Source organism: Sorex fumeus, unplaced genomic scaffold, assembly GCF_029834395.1.
Source record: "Sorex fumeus unplaced genomic scaffold, SorFum_2.1 ptg000035l, whole genome shotgun sequence".
Taxonomy (NCBI): Eukaryota; Metazoa; Chordata; class Mammalia; order Eulipotyphla; family Soricidae; genus Sorex; species Sorex fumeus.
Window position 1 is genome coordinate 39833967 of NW_026606092.1, and position 20780 is coordinate 39854746.

The window sequence follows — 20780 nt, forward strand, 5'->3', positions numbered from 1 at the left end:
CTGTGAACGCTAACACTATTGTAACCATGTTATATAAAATATAATAAAATTAATTACATGTGTATTAAAAGGCTAAGTCTACCACGTGGAAGATGACCTTTCAGAGAGAAGTTTGTGGGTAAATTCCTTTTTTTTTCAGTGTCCCCCTTCTTTATGGGGTGATATCCTGTACACTCTGGGTTATAGTGTTCCCTGAGAGTCAGACACTTCTTTTTCCTGATTTGCTTTGCTCTGCTTGTCTTTTTTCAACTCTGTGTCAAGGGTAGGTTTCCAGCAGAGGCAGTGAGGGAGCTGCTTTCTGTGCTTGAACCCTTGGCCCAGAAGCTAGCACACCAGCTTACCCACAAATGTGTAATGTGTTGGGGAGAGGGGCTGGACCCCTTTCCACAGGCCAGTGGATTCCTTACCGGGCACACATGGGCGCTCACCCAGATGCAGTGCTCACACTCCAAGTGGTGTCACCAAGAGTAACAGTGGCTGTGCCACAGAGACAGTAATGGGTCTGTGTGGGCGGGGAATGAGGGGCAGGTTGGAATGGGGGTGGGGCAAAAGGAAATTGAAAACTGAGGCACCACGCCTGCCAGATAGTACTCTTTGAGCCACCCCCAGCTCCCTTCCTTCCTTTCTTCCTTCTTCCCATCCTGTACCTCTCTCCCTTCTTTTCTTCTCCCTTCCTTCCTTCTTCTTCTCTTCCTCTCTTCCTCCTACTAAAAGAGGAAGCCTCAATTTCCCCTTGCCAACTGTCTCATTTTTAACTACCCCCATTCTACACTTTAACCTTCCTGTGAGTTCCTGAGTTTTTCTGATAAATAGGAAGTTTACCATTCCCCAGGATCCAAGATTCCACCCCAGACCTTAGGCTCAAGATTCTAAGATCTGCTCCAGACCTTAGATCCAAGATTCTGCCTCAGATCTTAGAACAATGGATAATATCTAAGGTCAAATAGACAATTCAAAAGGCCGGAAGCTAGCCATAATCTTTGCACTTACTGTTAACATCCTTGTACCTGGATAAACAACACAAAGGCCCAGTTTTCCTATTGAAACCCACAAAAATAAGCCATATTTTGCTTAGTCCTACACAAAGTTCCTTCCTGGCTGGGGAGTGTCTTTCTCTTCTACTTTCCAGTAAACCTTTCGATTTCCAACTCTGAGTATCTTTATTACTCAATATTTTCACGATTGAAAATATTGAAGAACCTCGAAGCCAAGGACCAACATAGAGACTGACTCTCACCATTCAAGCATCACTTCCTTCCTACTTCTTTTCCATTCTTTCCTTTTTCCTTTCTTTGGGGGCTGGCGGGCCTCACCCAACAGTGTTCAGGGCTTACTCCTCACTCGGTCTTCTGGAGTCACTTCTGGCAGCGCTGACTACAGAACTGGGATCAGTCATGGGTAAGTCAAACATTTGTATGATATTTCCAGTGACCCCTAAGCATTTTTCAAAGTCAACCTCCAATCTGCTGTGGGAACCCCTCATGAAATAAACCTTTTGTCAAGAGTTAAATAGGGATGGTAGATTACTGAATGAGGATGGTGGGTTTTTATTCCCCTAGAACACTCAGCAACTGCTCCTCTGAAAAGTAGGGCTGACCCTCTTTTCCTTGCAGTGGGTGTAAAGGGCTGATCTAAAGGCAGCACAGACCTTGCTTAAACATGGGTCTCTGTCTTGGTTACTTCCCTACCCTGCCCTTTGAACCAAGACCCAGGAACTGGAACTGAGTGGTTAGAAATCCATCGCAGGTCCAGACGGAGGGCTTATCTCAGCTGCTGGCCACAGAATGTTTACAGATGATCCTAAGCTAGTGACCCCAGCCACAGTGAGAGGGCTGGTCATCTCCACTCTCCAAAGGCCTCCGCCCACACCCTCTCCGCCCAGCCCTAGGCTGTGCTTCCACCCTGGCTGGGACCCCAAGAGCAGAAGCAGCAGCTCAGAGACTTGGCAGCTGGGTTCCTGGGAAATTGGACCCCTGCCCACAGCGCTGAAGAGTCTCCTGACACAGAGGACAGACCCTCACATCCCTGATCTGGTGAGACGGGCACTGAAGGGAGGAGGCAGTGTGGGGGATATAGGGTAAACCTCTTTGCCTCAATTCCCCCAAAGGGACCCTTAGCTGATTTGGGATTTATTTATTTTCTCAGTATCTTCTGGCAGAAACCTGTGGGAGCTTCCTTCTCCCAACTGCTCTGTCCCTTCCCTTGTCTAAAATCCAGCAGAGAATGTGCCACACTACACCCTGCTCTTGGCAGGGAGAGGCACACAGACACCCCCGCTTCTAGTACTCCCACAACTTGGTCTTTTCCAAAGGCATGATTGGACAGCTGGCACGAAAACAGTCCTCAGTGAGGTGAACACGGAAGGCAATTTATTTTGCACGAATTAGGGCAAAAGCAAAGCGGAACTTAGCTAAATTCACTATGGACAATATAATCCTGGGCCTGGGTCTGAGTACCCTAGGAAGCAGGGTGAGCAGGGAAATTAGATCTGCTACTGGAAAAGAATGAGCACCCCAGCCTGACAGCCTCTTCTCGCAATTTTGTGTAATAGGTGTCACGAGTGCGAGATGAGTCTTACCAAGGACAGAGTCATCTCCTCTGTATTTAGTCGGCTTCAGAGGCAGATTAAATCAGGCGATTTGGCTCACAAGAGGAAGCTGAGGGGATAATGTTAGAGTGCAGCCTGGAGAGGGATGTGTTGTCCCGATGGTTGCTTCTGATCCAGGACCGGTTTGTTTCCGGTAGGACCTGAAGCTCAGTGTTTCTCTAACTTTGATGTGCAAACAATGTTATTCTAGCTCAGAGAGTCTGGGCTGGGCCTGAGACTGTATTTCAGACCAAAGTGTCTAGGTCATCATGTGTAGCACATCTGTTTGGAATAAGGGTTGGAAGCCTGGACTTCTTCAGGAACTTTTGTTTTTTGGGGGTGATATCGGATGGTCCTCAGTGGCTATTCTGTTCTGTGGATGGGCGGGATCACTCCCAGCAGTGTTCTGGGGACCATGTGCTCAGGGAACCAGATTGGTTGGGGGAGCTTCTGGGGCCAGGGACCGAACCTGTGACTGCCGCCTGCCTTGCACGTGTTTCAAGATTTTGAGTCACTTCCCCTGCCCCAAAGGCCAGATGTCTCTGCCTCTTCAGCCTCCGCCCTTCTCTGTCCCCTACCCCAAGCCAAGGTAATGCCACAGGGGACGGACAGGAAGGAGCTGCTGCCAGACCACAAAATGCTCCCAGAGCTCCCCTTGCCCTCTGAACCCATGTCCACAGCCACCAAGAGGCTAGTACCAGTGCAAGTGCTGGTTTTCACACTGAGATTGGTGAGGAACTCTCTGCCACGGAGCTCCTGAGAAAACCGCTTGCTCCCACCTCCTCCTCACCAATCACAGTCCTACTTCTCGTTTCAGAGGAGCACCCCTGGTGGTGCTGGGAGGCGGGGCCCACTCCCTGGCATTCTCATCTGGTAGCATGGGCCAGGGCTGCTGGGGCTGCGGGCACTCGGGACCTGGCACACATTAGGCTTGTGCCCAAACACTCACGCTACCTCCCAGGCCCCACTCACAGTCTCTTATGACTCCGTCGTATCCCATCTAGCACCCGCTTAAAACCTTCTCCACATATTTGCACTGCTGACTATGTAGTTCAGCCTCCTGAAGGTATGCAGAGAGCTTTTTTTTTTCCTGGGGAGAGCAGGTCGTGGAGAGGCCTGAGAGGAGCTTTGTGTGCATCTGCAGTGTCCAGCTCTGAGTATGCTTTCTCAGCTGTGCCGTGTGAGCACACATCTCTAAGCTTCTATATCGCTGGGCAGGCTAGCAGCTGCCTGTGCGTTATTCTTGCACCATTGCCCCCAGCCCTGGCGTGACTTTCTCTACCCAGGTAGCCCACTGCTCACCCGGAGCCCTCCATTGGCCTCTCTGAATCCCCTCCTCAATCCCTTCACAACTGGACGACAGCTCCCAGCATCCAGAGCCTTGAAGGGCTCCTGCCTGGGGTGATGACAGGGGAACGTCGCAGCCTGGTTCCCTGCCAGGAGTGCCGAGCTGGGGGCCCGGCTTCTCACCGCCATCTCAGCTTAATAGTCCATTTAGAGTCTTTTATTTTGTGCAGTGGATGAGATCCACCCCTGTCTCTAAATGCCAGGTCCCCGCAATGGGTGGCTCTATCCCATCTCTAAATGCCGAGTCCCTGCAGTGGACGGGCTCCAACCCCTCTCTAAACGCCGGGGCCCTCCGAGGAGCAGAGAGCCGGTCTCTCCACTCTGCAGGAGAATGTCTTCCTTGAGCCTCTTAGCTGAAGGGCTAGTCTTGGCTTCAGGGTCGGGCACAGAGCAGAGCCTTTGACCTGTGTTCTGGGCACCATGCTGCCAGGGAGGAGACCGAAGTGGACAGAACTTCCCACAGATACTAAAGGAGGTGAAGAGGGGAGAGAGGCCCTTGTTCACCAGCTGAGACAGCACGCTCAGAGCTGGAAACCAACTGTAGGTGGCCACAAAGCTGCTCTCCTCCCAGGCCTCTCCCGTGACCTGCTCTCCCCAGGAGGAAGAAAAAACAAAAGCTCTCTCCATACCTGCAGGAGGTTGAACTGTATAGTCAACTGCAAAAATGTGGAGAAGGCTCTAAGCAGGTGCTAGATGGGATACAATGGGGTCAATGAAAGACTGTGAGTGGGGCCTGGGAGGTGGGGTGAGTGTTTGGGCACAAGCCTGATGTGTGCCAGGTCCGGAGTATGCGGGGGCGGGGGGGGGAGGGCTGTGAAGGGTGGTTGGGAGGGGGTGATGACATCCAATCAATAATTACTTACAGAGCAGCCAGTTTGTGCCAGGCACTGACTGCTCTGGGTCCTGGAAACAGAACTGACTGAGACGCATTTAACCCCACTCAGGGAGCTCACATTTCTGTGGGAGCAGACAACAGCAAACGGATCAACAAAACATGTTATTATAGGGTATTAGAGGGATGGTACCTCAGCAAGAGCTCGAAAGAGGGAGGGGCATCGTGTGAATCTCCTGGGACCCAGGAAGGAAGCAACAAGGGTCAGAGTTGTGGATCCTGTGAATTCACAGAGCCAGTGGGAAAAGGCCCCACGCAGGAGCAGATCAGGGAATATGCAGAGGTGTCGGGGTACCAGAGTGCTGAGCATATTGGCCTTAGAGACAACAGCCAGGGGTTTGCTTTGACTCTGCGGGACAGAGGAGCCAGCGATTGAGCTGAGGAGTGACCAGTCCTCAGTCCCAAAGGATAACTCTGGCAGCTCTGCCCTTGGCTGACCTTGGACACAGTCAGGCATGGAATTGTTCTGCCAGTCCATGGAGTCGGAGCCCTCCAGGGTCAGGAGTCGGGTGGGTGGCCAATTTGCTTCTGAGAGGTACTGGGTTGCACCCAATAACCGTCACCCACCCTGGTCTTAAGTAATACCCGTGTGATTTTCTTAAAGCCACACACAATGGTCAACACCCTCATATTTGGTTGTTTTTGTTTCTGTCTTTTTTTTTCTTTTTGTTTTTGGGCCACACCCTGCAGTGCTCAGGGTTTACTCCAGGCTCTATGCTCAGGGATCACTCCGGGTTACACTCAGGGACATGTAGCAGAGCCCTCAGAGGACAGCCTGAATGAAAGGTGGGACCAGAGTGCACCGGAGCTTAAAAAGAGTGCATCTGCAGGGTCAGTGGGACCAGGGAAACTTGCAGAACACAAGAGAGGACCTGGTGGCTCATAGGACAGAGAGGGAAGGGCATATCCCCAGTAGGGAACCTATCGAGGTACTAATAGGGTGGGAGGGAGAGAGGTCAGATTCTGCCTCTTCACCCCCGGATTCTGCTTCTTCACCCCTAGGGAGCTCTTTGGGGTCCGGTTGCGGGCCTAGTGCTGGGACCCAGCCCTGCCACTGGCTGCACCCTTCAGATAACCCTGCTGGAGGGCTTATCGCCCTGGCTCCAGATGGCTTCCTGGAACAATGTGACGTTCCTGGGCACCATAGAATGTGCCGCCTAAGAGTATCCTAGTAAGAATCCTGGAGGCGGGTAACCCTTAGGGTTCCAGAGGAGACAAGCGCCATAGCCATGAGCCCTTACTTCTAAAGATGGGGGGATGACCATGGTGAGATGGGGTCACAGGGGAGAAGGGGTTTTAAAAAGACACCGTGATCTTCAGGCTGGGAGAGGATACTGGGGAGCGGGGAGGTGGGAGACATTTTCCTTAGGGGCAGGTGAGGGTTTAGAGCCTGGGAAGTCTACTCAGGGAAGTGCTCCCCGATACCCTCAGGATGCCCCAAGCTTCTATGGAAACTTCTGGGAAAGAGCAAAGGTCTGTGTTTTGGAGCTTGCAAGCCAGAGCACTAGGACGCACCCTGGTTGAAGAGGAAGACTCTGCTCAGAAGGAAAATGGGGTTCCGCGTCAGAACCGGGCGATGACCGCTGGGTAGGGAGTGGACCACAGAGTCAAGAGTAGCCCATGAACTCCAGAGGGGGTTAGCGTGTTCCTTGGGGCTGCGGGGTGGAATCAGAGCGGCCCGGCTCTCCTGGCCTGCCTGCCTGCCTGCCTGCCTGCCTCGCGGGGGTTAAAAGGCGTTCCCGGAGCCGTTGCACATTTGGGGTCAGGGGTACGGGGGCAGAGCCAAGGATCGGGAGCTGCCGAGGAGTTCCCCGGCCCAGGGTCAAGGGTCTCTCTCTGACGGCCACCAGCCCTTCTGGGTCAGGCAAGGACGAACGACCCCGCAGGTGGGCGACTGCGCGGCTGCAGGAGGTGGCCGAGCCGGACAAGCGGCGCGGGCGGGCGCGCGGCCACCTCCCCCCGGCACGCAGGTCTGTCCCCACGGCCGGGCGGGGCGCGGGCAGGGGCGGAGCCTCGAGGCGGAGCCGCCGCCTCGGCCGCGGACCTTCAGCCGCTGCCACCGCTCCGAGCCGCGGGCCGGAGAGGTGAGTGACCCCCGTCTCGCGGGACGCGGTCAGGGGGCGGGGGTGGCGGGGGCTGCCTGCGCCCTGGCCCCGGGACCCCGGCCCCCGCGGCCCCCGGCACCCCTGTCGCGCCGAGGCCGGGCACCCCCGCACGTCTGCAGGGGAGCCGCTGGGGCGGCTGGCACCGACACGTGCGCGGTGGCACTGCGCCCCCGGCCCGAGCGCGCGCGCCTCCCCGGGGACGCCAGCCGCGCGCGCCGGGTGCGGGCCGGGCCGGGCGCGCTGGGCACCCCGGGCGGGACGCGGAGCGGGGGTGGGGGCGGGGGGCGGGGGGCGAGGCGAGCGGAGGGCCGGCTTGGAACGCCTCTCTGGGCGGAGCCTCTAGGCTGAGTCCTCGGGTCCCAAGTGTCCAGCGGCTCTGTGGTCCAGTGGGCGGGACCTTCGCGCGCTCCGAGCGAGCGGCCGGGGCGGGGGCGCCCGACCTGGGCCCGGAGGGGCTGGACCGCCCCAACCCGCCTTTGCCAGCGTCTGGGGAAGTGTCTGGGAAATTACCCCTTCTACTCACTTCCCCGAAATTAGGGGGCAGGCTGCCCAGAGAGGTGTGGTTGGAACTTTGGTCATTTTGGGTACATAAAAGGTGGGTACGCAAGAGCGAGTGTGCGTTTTCGGGGTCAGGAGGCCGGCTAGGGGTGAAGGGAAATGCAGGCAGGTCCTGCTGGCTGCGTGGCAGAAGGCACTGAGATTTTCCCGAGGACCAGGGCCATGTCGGGGACCAACAGCAGAGAGGGGGAAATACCCCCGGGGAAGTCCTTCTGTCCTCCGGAGCGCAGCGATATCAGTAAGTACAGGCACCGCTCTGGCACTTACCGCCTGGCTTTGCTTACAGTAGCCCCGCTAACCCCTGGGAGGGAAAGGACCGCTGGTTAAAGTTGGGGAAACTGAGTCTCAGGAAGCGCGCTATTTTTGCAGAGCCACAAAGGCTGCAAATTGACTCGGGTGGGAGGGGGGCAAGGAGGAGCCAGCTAATGAAGGCGACAAGGCACATTCTTGGTGGATTTGGGCAGACCAGGGAAGACAGTGCTGCTAGGGAGGGTGTCAAGACCTGGGTGTGCCCCGCCAGTCACCTGTGTGGTTGGATAAAAACCTAGGTGCCAGGGCCCAATCTGCTAACTGCACCCGTGTCTGCAGGGTGAGCCTCGAATTCAGCAGGCATACCTGACTCCATTACTCACCTCTGTGCCCCTGTCTGTCCCCGGTGACCTGTGAGTGGAGTGTTTGTTCAGTGGGTTCACCGGGCGTTCCTGGGGAGGATGGGGTTTAGGGTTCCAGAAGGAGGCTTTGGGGGATGGGCAGGAAGCTTCAGCCAGGCATCCTGGGAGGAAGACCTGGAGTTGGCTTGGGGTGATGCTAGCCATCACTGGCAGTGGAGGCTCAGCACCCAGCTGCCCATCCTGCTGGTCCCTCCAGGACCCCGTCTCTTCCCTCTGGGACCCTGGAGGTGCTCTCTCCAAATCAGAGATGCTCCACTCTCCTGCGTGGTTCCCGTCTTTGCCCTCCTCACCCCGTGGCCCTTCCCTCCTTGGATTTATCAGACACAAGAGTATTTATTGGGTCGGGCTTCTGGGAGTTAAAAAGAGAAAGTTAATGACTAAAGTCCAGAGTTGCATGCCTGAGGGCAAGGCAAGCTCTCCCTGGCTGACTGCAGGGGAAGCGCCTGGCTCTGGAGTCCTGTGCCCCGGTTTGAATCTCAGTTCTTCACCATGTGACCTGGCCACATCCTTAGCCATCTGTACTTGTTTCTTTCTCCACAAAACCTTGGTAAGGGCTTGGCACACAGGCCGGATGATGCTTGGCAATTAGAAGCATATGCTTTGCATGCACAGGGGCCCAAGTTGAAACCCCAGCACCTTATAGCCCTTGGAACACCATTAGGTGTAGTCCTGGGTGCCTTTGAGCACTGCCAGGTGTGACCCCGAGGGTCCCCAGCTCTGTAGGACCTGAGCGGCACAACATCTGCAGATCCTCGCTCTGAATCCGTAGCTGGAAGCCTGCCTCTTGAGCCAAGGGGAGAAGGCAGCTGGAATAGAGAAGGGATCACTCAGAAAAAGATGGCTGGAAGAATCGGCCAGGATGGGAGAAAGTCGAAAAAGGACCAAACATGATAACCTCTCAGGATCTGTATCGCAAACCATAATGCCCGAAAGTAGAGAGAGATTATGGCAAATCATGTCTGCCATGGAGGCAGGGGGAGGGTGGGAAAGGGGGGGACGGGTATACCGGGGATATTGGTGGTGGGGAATGTGCACTGGTGGAGGGATGGTGTTTGATCATTGTGTGATTGCAACCCAAACATGAAAGCTTGTAACTATCTCACGGTGATTCAATAAAGTTAAATAAAATAAAATTTTTAAAAAATGCCAGGAGTGATCTGCTAGGTCTCCCGAGCACTGGTTGAGAGATATCAAACCCCCACCCGCCCCCCCCCCCAAAAAAAAAAGAAAAATTGAGGCAATAATGCTTGACAGGGGAGGGATGAATTTGTTGTTTTGTTTTCTGGCCACACCCACTGTGCTCAGGGCTTGCTTACTCCTGTCCCTGTGGAATGGAACGGGGTCAGCCTTGCAAGACAAGCGCCCTACTTGCTATACTATCTCTCTGGCCCCGGGAGATGAATTTGCTAAGTGCTAAACTTTAAGGATAAAGTGAATTCCAAACTACCCCCTTTGTCCCAGGGTTTGGGGGTTAATCCAGGGAGGGCTTTCTGGGCTCCTGACGCCCGCACAATTCTCTCCCTCTACTAGAGAAGGAGACTAATGCCCAGAGAGTGGCTTCGTTTCCACTCTCTTCCACACCCTTCACTTATTTCTGAATCCAAGTGAGAAAAGTCTGGGTCTTTGAGGCCCAGGTTCTATGGCCACTGCAAGGCAGGAGGCAAGACCAGAGCCATTCCCAGGACCCCTCGGGGATCCTCTTCACTGTTACAGAGCCGGTCTCAGACCCAGGTGTCAGGCACCCACCCTGGGAAGAGCAGCTGACCTCTCTACTTGGTTTGGTGTCCAGCCTGCATGTGAAAACTTCAGCGCTGGGGTGATTTTCAGGCAGATTAGGGGTGGGGGGAAGAAGCAGGGCAGGCCAAACTGTGCAGATGCCCTGTCCACTCCCCTGCCCTGCCCACACTCGCCAAGTGTCCAGGCTCCCCGGACCGTGCAGCCTCTGCTGACTCAACCACTCGAAGGAATTGCTTTCTAGCATCTGGCCCTGGAATGAACTGTTGGACTTAAAACAAGGGTGTTTGTCCATTTAAGCAGGGAGTGACCCCTAAGGCCAAACTGGCTCCTTTCCTGGGCTCTGGGGACTCTGGAGGGTGTGTGTGTTTCTCCCCACTTCTCTCTTAGTCTCGCCAGCCCCATCCCTAATGCAGGAGGCCGTGGAAGTGGCAGAACTGAGTTGGGAGAGGGTGGGGACAGAGCATTCAAAGTGGTTTTCAAGAGGCGAGGCAAGGGGCCAGTGAGATAACACAGCTGGGGAGGGTGCTTGCCTTGGACTCGGCCATAATCTCATTATAGGTTCAATTCCTGTCATTCTACACAGTTCCCCTGAGCCCCACCTGGAGTGATTCTTGAGTGCAAAGACAGGACTAAACTCTGAGCACTACAGGATATGACTTCCCCAACCCCCAATCCCCATAGGCTCGGCTCTAATAACACCACATTCTCCCTCCTGCCTCAGCTGGGCCCTGTGACACCCCTCCCCACCATTTCCACCTCTTCCCATCGCCCTTCACACCCTCGGCATGCCCTGGCACCACCCCCTTCACATCTGCAGCTGCAGTCCTGTTGGCACCAAGCCTCCAGCTGCCTGTATGCAGAGTCAGGTGTGTTGGACGTGTGGGCACATCTGCTTGGGAGCTAGATAATGTTGTTAACTAACTGTGTCATTTTCTCCCCAAATACAAGATTCCAGGATTGTTTTCTTTCTTTCTTTCTTTCTTTCTTTCTTTCTTTCTTTCTTTCTTTCTTTTTCTGTGGGGAGTCACTCCCTAGCAGTGCTCAGCAGGCTTACTAATACGACTGCTGGTAACATCCACCCTGTTGTGCAAGCAGACATTTCCACACTGGAGCCAGTGTGGTGCTGCTCTGGCCATAGGTGTTGGGGTCTCCAGGGCTATTACCTGGAGTTGCTCAGGGGCCACCAGGGCTACTATCCCTGGAGGTGCCCAGGGAGGTGGCCAGTGCTGGTGATGAGACTTGGGAGTTCTGTGTGCCAAGCGTGGGCTCCATCCCCCTGTGCTCACCCCACCTCCAGACCATTCTCTCCACCCCCACACTGGAAACTCAGAACCACTGCCTACACAGGCCTGTCCTGATCCCCCCACATACCCCACACAGCTTTCCTGAATGCCTCTACTGCCATGGTGCCTAGCACTGTGGGTTGAGACCAACTGCGGGCCAGAAGAGGGTCTGTCCGGTGTCCAGTATTCCCCTACAAAAGTCCACTCCCTTCGCTTATTTCTGAGTCCAAGTGAGGAAAATAAGAGTCTTTGAGGAGCCGGAGCGATAACACAGCGGGTAGGGCGTTTGTCTTGCATGCAGCCAACCCGGGTTCGATCCCATATGGTCCCCTGAGCACCACCAGGAGTAGTTCCCAAGTGTATGAGCCAGGAGTAACCCCTGTGCATCACCAGGTGTGATCCAAAAAAAAAAAAAAAGAGTCTTTGAGGCCCAGGTCCTATAGCTAACGCAAGGCAGGAGGCAAGACCAGAGTCATGCCCAGGACACCCGAGCTGGAGGTCTTGACTTGGGAAAGCAGGACGGGGCCTCTGTCACTGCCATCCTGCCTAGGATTGAATATTCCTTTCCTCCGTGAGGGTGAGCCCTGTCGTTGGGTGATGAGATGCTCCTCAGTTCTTCCCAGTCAGCGTGTTCCCATGAGTCCCAAAGTCACCTGGCAGGTGAGCCCTTATGGATCTGCCATTAAGCAGCAGCGTTTCCCATGGTCCCACCCCTTCTGCAGATTTCAGCCAACCACTCCCATGTTTCAGCTTCTGGGTCTACCTGATCTGGTGATGTTGCTGAACAGCAGAGCCCCAGGTGACAGAACAAACACAGACAGACAGAGAGGAATCTGGGTACTCGGGAATAGGCTGCCACGCTGCCCGACTCCACTGTGTTTGCTCATGGTCACGGTTCCAGGAAGGTTTCCCAGCGCTGCTCTTCTGGGTGGGATGAATGAGTCTTCCCCTGATGGTAGCTTTACCAAGCTTGGAGAGGGGCCTTTGGACATGGGGAAGGGTAGGTTTGTGTTTTATTGGGGGTGTTTAGGAGGGTCTGATCTTGGAAGTGGAGTCATGCAGGCACACACACAGCTGGAGGGTGTTGGGGCGTTCCAGATGGCTGTGTAGTGAGCCCCTCCAGGTGGAGTCCCCCTGAGTAGAAGTAGCATCAGAAATGGGAAGGAGAAAGAAAGCAAGCCCCTCTGGACCCTGGAGACGAGGATGGGGCACTCTGTCCAGGAAGGAATGATTTTCCTGGAGGGAAAGGTGGAGGGTAGAGTCTAAGAGGGCTCTGCTGTTGTTGGTTTCGGTGCGGTGACCTTTGGGCTTCCGGTAACCTCAGCTGCAATTCTTCTAGAACATTCTGATGTGCCATGGTGGTGTGTGGAGTGTGAAGAGTGGGTTTCTAAGAGGGGAGGGAGCTCAGGAGACAGATATGGGTTCAGTGAGAAACCCAGCAATTGGGAGTCACCGTTGGTCTGCACTGGGGGGATGTGTTGGCCTGCGCCGAGGGCAGAGGGGTGTTGGAGCTCCCAGCAGCTCATGCCTGAAGTATGTGCTCAGAAGGAAGTGTGGTTTCCTGATGGTGCAGCTTCTAAGGGAGCTGGGGTGTGGTGGCGGGGGGGGGGGGGGGGGTGGCGGTGGGCAGGGGGCCCTACCTAGAAGCTTGCATAGGAAGACAGAGTGCTAAGCCCACCCTGTGTCACAAGTGGGGTCTCTGGGCCCCAGAAACCTGCACCCTGCTGCTCTCCCATGATATAATGTTCATGAACTTTTGAGCCCCCTTGGTCCAGTAGGCGTGAGCCAGCTGCCGGGTGAGCACTGGGGGAGGGCAGAGCAGGGCCCTGCCCTGGGGAAGCAGTCACTGGAGCCAGCACCTCCGGGTTGCACAGTGAGAGGGGTGCTGGCTGCATCGAGTGTGGCAAGTGGCCCAGGGCAGAGCACAGGAAATACATAAACAAACACAGTTCCCGCATGTGGGTTTGCTCATAATTTGCATCATAGTCTGAACCAGGAAAGCAGCCGCCCTGTCACCAAGCTGGTACCTGGAAGAACCTGTCATTGCTGCCAGACCTTCCTGCCCAGACCCAACACATACTGCTCAGCTGTTGCTCAGTTCAGAGGGGAGGGACAGGGTTGCTAGGCCAGGGGCAGGGGATACTCGGAGCTGCCCTCTCTGCTCCAGGGCTCAATCTGGAGCTTTCAGGCCAAGGGTAGGTGCTGGAGATTAAGTGAATGTCATCTTCCCTTCTATTGTTGTTGCAATGGTCACACAGTTGATAGTGGCACCAAGGATCCTAGTGGCTGGGATGGTACCTCGGCCTGTGAGGCAGGTCCAGATAGAACTCAAGGCTTTGTGCCTCCTTGCCTCTGAGCCCCATCCCCAGGCCCCATGTACAGGAGATGGAAGCAGAGTGGACATGTGTGGAAATGAGGATCACTGGGAATTGGGAGGAAAGCAGAGCTCACTGGGAGTCAGTTTGCACATACGGGCCACCTTCAGGAGTAGAAACAAGACAGCCCAATGGCCGTCTGATCACATGGGCTTGCCGGGTTGCTGGGTCCCAGAGTACAGCTGCCCAAGATCCGGTGCTATGGATTCTGGGAGCCAAGTGTCCAGATTTACTCGTTGCTGCCATTTTCCAAGGCCGGTTTTCAAAGGATGTTGCAAACAATGGCGCAGAGGGACTGGAGTACAGCAGGTAGGGCATTTACTTTGCACACAGTCAACCCAGTTTGACCTCCTGCACCCCATAGGGCCCCCTAAGCCCCCCCCCAGAAGACATCCCTGAGTACAGAGACCCAGGAATAATCCCTGAGCAATTCTTGATGTGGAGAGAGACAGAAAGAGAGAAAGAGGAAGGAAGGAAGGAAGGAAGGAAGGAAGGAAGGAAGGAAGGAAGGAAGGAAGGAGAAGGAGGGAGGGAGCGAGGGAGGGAGGGAGGGAAGGAAGGGAGGGTGCAAAGGAAGGGAGGAGGGAGGAGGGAAGAAGGGAGGGAGGGAAGGAAGGAAGGAAGGAAGGAAGGAAGGAAGGAAGGAAGAAGAAAAGAGAATAGAAAAGAAAGGACTAGACTTTTCCTAAGAATAGCCTTAGCATAATTTATTCTAATGATGCAACAACCTCAAGACCTCTAGACTCCCCTTGAGCCATCCAGGGTCCACTGGGAAAGCCATGGCAGAGACTGGCATATGCCCGTCCTCATGTCAGTTCTCACTGCCATCTGCAGCCCTTCTGTCTGTCTTTCTTCCCACTATGGGCACTCACTAGCAGCCTTTGTTGGCACAAAATACCCAGAGATTATCACTAAGCCAGTGACAGTCACTGTGATTGCAATAAATTACCCCCACAGCAGTTGATAAATTGCTGCTTTTGCAGCCATTAAGTTTGGTTTTGTATCCTGAAAAGTAAACACCTCTTCCCCCACCTCTCTCTCTCTCTCTCTCTCTCTCTCTCTCTCTCTCTCTCTCTCTCTCTCTCAGGCAATCTGCCTTGGGTTGGATGACATTTATGCATTTTATGCATCCGAGGCTCTGTCGGCTGTCCTGCCTTAGTTCCTGTAGCAGAGAGACTTGAGTCTGAGTCACTAATTATCACCAGTGAGGTTTCCTCCCTAAACGGAACTATCAGCCTGTCTTGCTCTCTCTCAGTGCACTCTGTAACCGACCCTCAGTCCCCACTCCCGGTCCAGTCCCTAGGGCCCAAGCCAGAGTGCAGGTTGTGTGTGTAGGGGGAGGGAGGGCAGATCCCCACCTTTAGAAAAAGTCAGACTGCCTGCAGGTGGGAGGGAGACCTGAGCAGGAAGAGGTGACCCGATGGCAATGGACTGTGTGCCAGACCCTCATGTGTGCCCGATGCCCTGCCAACATGTCGTAGGTAAGTCTGGTTGGGGCTCAGAGCCAAGGTAGCATCCTGGCCCGTTCCCCGCCTACCCCCTCCCCACCCATGGCCCTGTTTGGGGGTACACCACCTTGGTTCCGGTGGAAAAGAGCCCAGTAAGATGAAGTTCTTGCTAAAACCAGATGGGAAATATCATCTGTATGTTAAGTCAGGAGGGCCCTTTAGTGCAAAGATTTCAGGCTTTCAGTTAGAGCATCAGCTTTGTGGGCTCTGGTGTGTGTGTGTGTGTGTGTGTGTGTGTGTGTGTGTGTGTGTGTGTGTGTGTTTAAAAAAAAAACAAGATGTTAATGTTTGCAATGCATTTTTGCGGAAGGCAGGGCCCACTGGGACTTGTAAATTTTACTTATTGGTAACCATTTCTGGGCTGGTTTATCACAGAACTGCTGCTGTAAGTAATCAAACCGGATTTTTCTAGAATGATTTGAAAATCTAGATGTTTGTAATAAAGCCCTATAAATTATGCATTCAGTTTTGCTTTGCAAAGCAGTGTGGGAGATCAACTTTTGTCAGCTCAGACATGCACATATTGTGTGTATGTGTGCGTGCCTTACCTTTTGTATTCTCTTTTGTTAAAACTTCTCAGCCTTCCTTTTAAAAATATAATGATTTTTTTATGATGTCTAAATAACGATTCCAGGCAGTATTACAAGAAATATAACAGTAAAATGTTTGTAAGAGTCCATCAGAAAGGGAAAATGCCCGCAGAGAAAAGAGAAATGCACCAATTAAGATGTGTATGGCCATAACCCAGCTTTTAAACTCGGATTGGAAACTGGCATTCTCTATCCTGTCTCCCCTCAGCTCACTTATGTGGGGGCTGCTGAGAGTGGGGTCCAGAACTCAGGTCGGACCTTCTTGCTTGACCTTGTCTGACCTTTGCCCCTCAGCCTGGGGCTAGGGGGGCGGGGCGGGGACGAGGTCCAGGACCAAGTCTAGGAATCCAGAATGGCCTGCAGCCTGAGTTTGCAAGAATAGTGGAAGATTTGGGCTGCTCTGAGAAGCAGAGAAAGTGCGGGAGAGGGAACAGATCACCTCAGAGCCTCGTGATGATGATGCGTGACCACCGTTTCTCAAGTTCACATGAGTCAGGCATCCAGGTCCATCCAGGAAGCTGGATACAAGCCAAATGGGACTAGACAGGATGAAGGCAAGAGCCAGCCCTGAGCCTCAAGGCACTGAAGGCAAGAGCCAGCCCTGAGCCTCAAGGCACTGCTGGCCTATCTGGGCCTTCACGGTTCTTGTCTGCGGAGGGACACAATAGCCCTCCACAGATCGAATTCCTCATGTGCATGTCACGGCTGAGTTCTCTCCTCAGCCTGAGCCTGGTTTCCGGGACTGTCGATTACTACAGGCAGAACCGGGCATATGCCAGGGTGGTTGGTAACTTCCTGATTGCCCACAGGAGGAACAGCTGGGATTTCTACATAGTGTGACTCGGGGGACAGTCATTGGAATAGAGGGACAAGTAAGGGACTTTCCGAAAGCTACTTCTACAAATAAGCAGATTCTTTTTCTGGAGACACACCCAGCAGTGCTCAGGGATGTCTCCTGGTGGTGCTCAGGGGCCCATAGAAGGTGCCAGGGATCAAACCTGGGCTGGCCACGTGCAAGGCAAGTGCCCTACACACTGTATTATTGCTCCAGTCCCAAGTAGGTAGACAATTTTTACTTAGAGTATTGGTTTTTGGTCCAGATCCATAAATTGGAAAAAGATTTCACAAAATCTGGTATTTATTTTTATCTGATTGAGAAACATGAATTATCCCTATCCTGCTATTTCTGTTCCTACCAAGTTTTATTTAATAATGAGTTAGATAATTTTTATTCAGGAAACATGAGAAAGAGTGCATGTTTTTACTCAGGAAATATGGGAGTATATGTGAGGGAGAGTGTTGAGGTGTGTGTGAGAGTGTGTAAGCAAGTGCATGTGAGTGTGTAGCAGAGTATTGCGTGCATGTATGTGTGTGTGTGTGGGCATGTGTTTCAGAGAAAGAGCAGGCCAGAGGTTCCACATCCTAGGGTTGTGGTGACTCCCAAGGGCATTAATCTTAATGAGGGCATTAGCATGTGAGAGGCAGGTGATAGGGACATATTGGGGCTAGAACCCCACCGCACTCTCCCCCTTGGAGGAGGGACCAACCCCCATGATCTGTGCCATGGAGAGCCAAAGCAGTGGAATTGGAGAAGGATTAATCCTGCCTTTTTAGAGAGAGACTTCACAGGGGAGGACACCTTTGTGGAAAAGAACTTTCTAGAAAAAGACAAAGACCTGAACAGAAAGAAGCATCTGCTTTTGAGTGTTCAGAGCTCATGGACCAACAGGTCCAAACTGGGGAAAGGCTAACTGCCAAAAGCCACAGTTGGGCACAACCTGCCCCATCATCCCTGTGGAATGGACATCCTGAGGTCACTCCCAATAGTTGCTGTCCACGGGCTCAGGAACAGCATGCTCCACAGCCACTGGTCCACCAGCTCTGCCACCTCCTTCCTGGGCACATCCTGTGCTGCCCACTTCTACCCAAGAAGCCTCAAACTTTATCCAAGGCTTTCTAAGTCTCCTGATATTCTTATTACCTGCCATGTTTAAACTCATCTAGGGAAAAATACTTCAACTGTTTATCTAATCCTGAAATGCCTGACTACTTCAAACCCTCTGGCCAGGTTGAAGTAGGAATAATAAACTCCTGGTTGTCATTCATCACAGTTAGGTATAGGAGGACCCCAAGTTCGGAACCAGCCAGAAACCCCCACGTGCACTTTTCCCTCAGACACAGAATCAAGCAGTTCCTCAGGATTGAGGAAGGGGGCAGTAAGAGAGATATTTGGGACAACAGACGACAATGCTCTGGGGTTACTCCCAGCACTTTGCTTTGGGGTTGCTCTGCCATGTTTGGAGGGACCATGCAGTGCCAGGGATCAAACCAGAATCAGCGGCATGCAAGCTAAGCCTACCTTATCAGTTAGACATTTGAGCCACAAGCTTTAGTTAAGCACTTCCTTGAGGTGAGGTGTCAGAAGAATCAAAGAGATTTTCAGGCTGGTTGTAACAGGAACATGAAACCAAGGGGTATAATCTATAGTCATGGGCCAAATGTAGGAGAAGTCCCAGCGTGGGAGGTCGACTCCACTGAGGGACTTGGGAAGGAGGCAGAGGGACCCTGGAGTGCTGGAGCAGCCTCTGGAGCACATGGCTGGATGGAGTTGACCCCAGCAGCTGACTGGGAAGTAATTGCACCTCTCCACACAGAGCAACTGGAGAGGCATAGCTGATTTCTGGTGTCCACGGGAGGCCAGAGGAGGAGAATGCTCAGGGTCAGGGTAGGGACCTCTGGAAGAAGCTTCCTGGAAAAGGTGACCCATCTGCTGGACAAAGTGGGGAGAGGGTGCATCCCCAAGGCCGGGACAGGCCACAGGAGCCAGCTCAGCACCTTGTCAGGAGCTGCCGCTGCCTCAACCTCCACCCCACCCTGGATCAGCAAGAGGTGGGGGTGGGGTCACGTTCCTGCTCCTGTAAAGCTGCACCAGGGTGGAGTGTGGGCAGCCACAGCCCTCAAGTTCCATCTGGCCCAGGATCTACATATCCAGGTGTCCCTGGAAAGCAAGAAGCCACCCAAGCCCAGACGCTGAGGTTGCAGATTCAGCAACTGCCGGCTGCCAGCCTCCAGCTGGCTGGATTAACTGGCCCCGAGGGAGCCCCACACGCCAGCTCCCTGACCTCACCGGGCAGGGGTGAACCTCTCCTCCCTGGCTGCTCCCGCGCCCAGGCATGCCCTCACTCCAGCCATTTTTTTCTTGCTATAGGGGTGGGGGGTGGGGGCTGCCTGTTCCTTCAGAGTCCCAGAGATAGACCATCTTCCACTCACCTGCATAGTCCTACTCCCTGCTGCGGGGTACCTAGTGGGGCTCAGGGAATAATCAAAGAGGCTGTTTCTCAGAGGTGACTTAGCGGCCTGTATAAACCCAATGGCTGTGCCCTGCTCAGCCCCAGCATGTATTCTTCAACCCATTGCAATGCAAAGGTGCCCAGGAGGGGCTGCCCAGAAAGCCAGGCACTGGAGTCTTCCAAGTTTCTGGCCTTGTGCTGACCACCGGACTTTCCATCACACACACACACACACACACACACACACACACACACACACACACATCCCCACCCCAGCCCTGAGTGTGTCTGTGGGATTATAGCAACGGAACAGTCCTAGAGGTGAAAATGGGTTGAGTTCTTGGTCTTCCCAAACACTGGGTTCTCTGGGAAGGTCTCCCCAGTTGTGGGGGTTGAGGGCTCCTAGGTCTCCAGGGTCTGTGGTCTCTCAGCACCATGCTGGGCCCACTAGACCTGGTGGTCCTGTGCAGGAGGAGCAGGAGAGAATGCTCCCATGGGCTTGGTCTCATTGAGTCCACAGGCACAGCTGCCATAGCCCTGCCCACCTGCTTAGGGAAAGCTCCAGGTGGCAAGAGGTAGGCAGGGAGGGGGCTTGCAGACCTGACCCTTAGATCCAGGGGAGCAGAGAGGAGAGCACTAATAGCAGGAGGTCCTGGAGGGCAATGAGAGCTTTATGGAGTAAGTGGGCTAGGAGTTGGGTCTGCGGGTAAAAACGCAGGAGGGGAAATTTAGGGCTGGGGTGGTTTTTCCCATGCTTGATTTGTTCATTCAGTCCTTGTATAGACTTACTGAGCATTTGATGACAGATATTTATTTGCATTTTGGAGGGAGTGTCCACACCCATTGATGCTCAGGGCTTATTCCTTTTTTTTTTTTTTAATTTTTATTAGTGAAACATCATGCGGTACAGTTGTAGACTAACAAATTTTTGTGCTTGGGTTTCAGTTATACAATGATCCAGTACCCATCCCAGGGCTTATTCCTCTTGGCTCTGTGCTCAGGGATCACTACTGATGGGCTTGGAGGATACTGGGAATTGAATGTGATCATCTGCATGCGAAGCTGGCACTTTACCCACTGGACTGTCTCTCCAGCCCTGCATTTATTGTTCTGTCCCTCCCCCTCTCTGCCCTCTCCCTTCTTGTTGTGGGCACTGTGATTGTGGTGACTATGGGTTGCATTCATGCCTGACTCTGGTGTTCACCAGTAATTAACGGCTGCACAGGAAGCTGTGGTGCTCACAAGGATCTAAAGTGTTTGCCAGAATCTGTCCAGGGTGATCTCACATATTCTCCCACTGTGATGGTCATCCCTGGCATATCTGGTCTGACAAGAAATCACTGTGACCCCCCGGGGATCACAGGCAGGATTGTGCGGCACTTGTGGGATCTTAGTTCTTGAATGCGTGACTCAAAATCTCAACACTATTCCTCCAGGTCCCTACCCTGATGCTCAAAGGGGTATTTTGGCACCAGCAGCATTAGAAAGGAAGGGGGAAACTCAGTAATATAGATATATATTTGTGTGTGTGTGTGTGTGTGTGTGTGTGTGTGTGTGTGTGTATTGGTTCAGGTGCTACCTCTAGCTCTTCACTCAGTAATCACTCCTGGCAGTGTTCAGAGGACTGTATGCGATGCCAAGGACTGAACCCAGGTCAGCCACTTGCAAGGCAATGACTTACCCACGGTACCATCTGCCCCTGCCCAGTGATATATTTTAACAAGGCTTTAGGAGAGCTGCTAGAGTTTGGCCAGATGTGTGCCTTGCACAGGGCTGAGTGCTGGGCTTACAAAAGTGAGTTTGATTCAGTGCTCACCTTTGAAAAACTTGGAGTCCA

At 53.6% G+C, this 20780-nt stretch overlaps 1 protein-coding gene across 3 annotated transcripts in view; it reads left to right on the top strand.

Moving 5' to 3' along the window:
- Nucleotides 1-6703: 6703 nt before the first annotated feature.
- STEAP3 (STEAP3 metalloreductase) overlaps nucleotides 6704-20780 on the top strand; it is a 53990-nt gene continuing 39913 nt past the window's right edge. For 2 of the 3 annotated variants that reach the window (XM_056117595.1, XM_056117596.1), the window contains exon 1: nucleotides 7566-7727. In XM_056117595.1, the coding sequence (XP_055973570.1) occupies nucleotides 7589-7727 (139 nt within the window). In that variant the 5' untranslated portion in view covers nucleotides 7566-7588. Of the gene's footprint in view, nucleotides 6911-7565; nucleotides 7728-20780 lie in introns of those variants that run through there. The other variant, XM_056117597.1, reaches the window with a different exon arrangement.